Consider the following 1,679-nt stretch of genomic DNA (forward strand, 5'->3'; position numbering starts at 1 on the left):
TGAACTAAAAAACAATAAAAAAATAAATCTTTAAAATAATATATTAATTTTATCTAAAATCAAATAGTAATTTAGAAAATTATTCAAAATTACATAAATATATACAATTTAAAATCAAACAAATCTCACGTAGAATAAAATCCTTATATATTTCAACATAAATATAATTTAAAAACACACACAAATACGGAAAGAGTAAAAAGACAAGAAAAAAAATAAAAGGAAAAAAAAAAACAAGAAAGAAAAATAACAACAGGAAAGAAAGAAAACGCGTTGACATTTTTCCTAGTGTGCGAGATAAAAAAAAAAATTCGTTTATATGTATATATACGTGTAACTTCTTGGGTAAATACAATAATAAAAGCAATCGTGTATTAGTCGTGTGATTCATATCCATTATCAACGAGAGAGACAGAGACAGAGACAGACAGAGACAGAGACAGAGAGAGAAAGAGAGAGAGAGAGAGGAAGATAGTAAATACATGATATTTCACATTGAGACATCGTAACACTGAGATAGTGTCAGTTCGTCAACGGATTGAAAAGGATCGCGTACGCGTTTTAATCTTCATCATAATATTCGACACTCATTAAACATAAAACGTATAATAATTATAATAATAATAATAATAATCTAAATAAACGATTAATTAATTGTTCAATAAAATAATCAGTGAGAAGTATAAAAAAAAAGAATTCGATTAACTTAAAGTGAGGAACGAAATAACGGCGGCCGGCGCCGGTAAAATTGCTATTGGTTTTTACTGCGCATGCGCAAAAGAAGGAAAGAGAGATAGAGCGAGTGTAAGAGGAAAGGAGAGGGGGTTTGTATCGAATAAGAATAGATATTTAATTTTAAACGTTTGAAATATAATCACGAGTCAAATTACTCAAGGATAATATCGATTCATATCGTTGAAATATAATTTCGATTGTTGTTATTATTTTCTTTTTGTTTTTGTTTTAATTTATAAACCTTACGCGTTTGATCGTCTATCTTTATTTGGTTTTACGTGCAAGGTAACCTATCACTTTTTTCTCTCTTTTTCTCTCTCTTTCTCTCTTTCTTATACCTCACCAGACATATATATACACACACACACACATACACGTAAAGAGTAGTACACATATTAACAGAATGGGAGAGTTCTCGAACGGCAACACGATCATCGTGCGGTCGCGCGTTTAATAGTAAAACCTCGTGTTTTGTGTGTGTTAGTGTGAAGCATTAAAAAACTTGTTTTAATGCAACGTGTTTGTGTGTTAATTTAAAATAACCAGTGTTTTAAATTTCAATCTAAGGTGTGTTTATAATCGACCAGAAACTTGTAGGATTTAGTATTCTCTCTGTAGTTAACCATAAGAGAATTGGTTAAAGTAATTTTGTAACTTGGACAACAATAACAATAACAACCAACAACAACAACTACAGTGGCAACAGCAGCAGCATCAAAAGCAACAACAACTTGAACTGGATCCTGGTAAAGGGACGAAGAAGGAAGTAAGGAAACCAAGTAACATGACCGCAGAACACGAGAACGATAGTAGGGTTAGGTTGAGAAGGACCAAAAGCGTCACTCATGCTGAGGAAATACAAAAGGCTGAACTACTAGTCAGAAAATCTCAACCAGATAAACCGTAAGTAAAACGATAATAATCTAATCCAAAAGAAAATATAA

At 31.3% G+C, this 1,679-nt stretch overlaps 1 protein-coding gene across 1 annotated transcript in view; it reads left to right on the forward strand.

Annotated features, from left to right (window-relative positions):
- The first annotated feature begins 334 nt into the window (after positions 1-334).
- The window catches only part of LOC122517478 (diacylglycerol O-acyltransferase 1-like), a 41,200-nt gene continuing 39,855 nt past the window's right edge, over positions 335-1,679 (forward strand). Inside the window, exons 1-2 of the mRNA XM_043635876.1 lie at positions 335-824; positions 1,303-1,638. Of these exons, the coding sequence (XP_043491811.1) occupies positions 1,520-1,638 (119 nt within the window). The 5' untranslated portion in view covers positions 335-824; positions 1,303-1,519. The remainder of the gene's footprint in view (positions 825-1,302; positions 1,639-1,679) is intronic.

Source organism: Polistes fuscatus, unplaced genomic scaffold (genome assembly GCF_010416935.1).
Source record: "Polistes fuscatus isolate 324 unplaced genomic scaffold, CU_Pfus_HIC Scaffold20, whole genome shotgun sequence".
Classification (NCBI taxonomy): domain Eukaryota; kingdom Metazoa; phylum Arthropoda; class Insecta; order Hymenoptera; family Vespidae; genus Polistes; species Polistes fuscatus.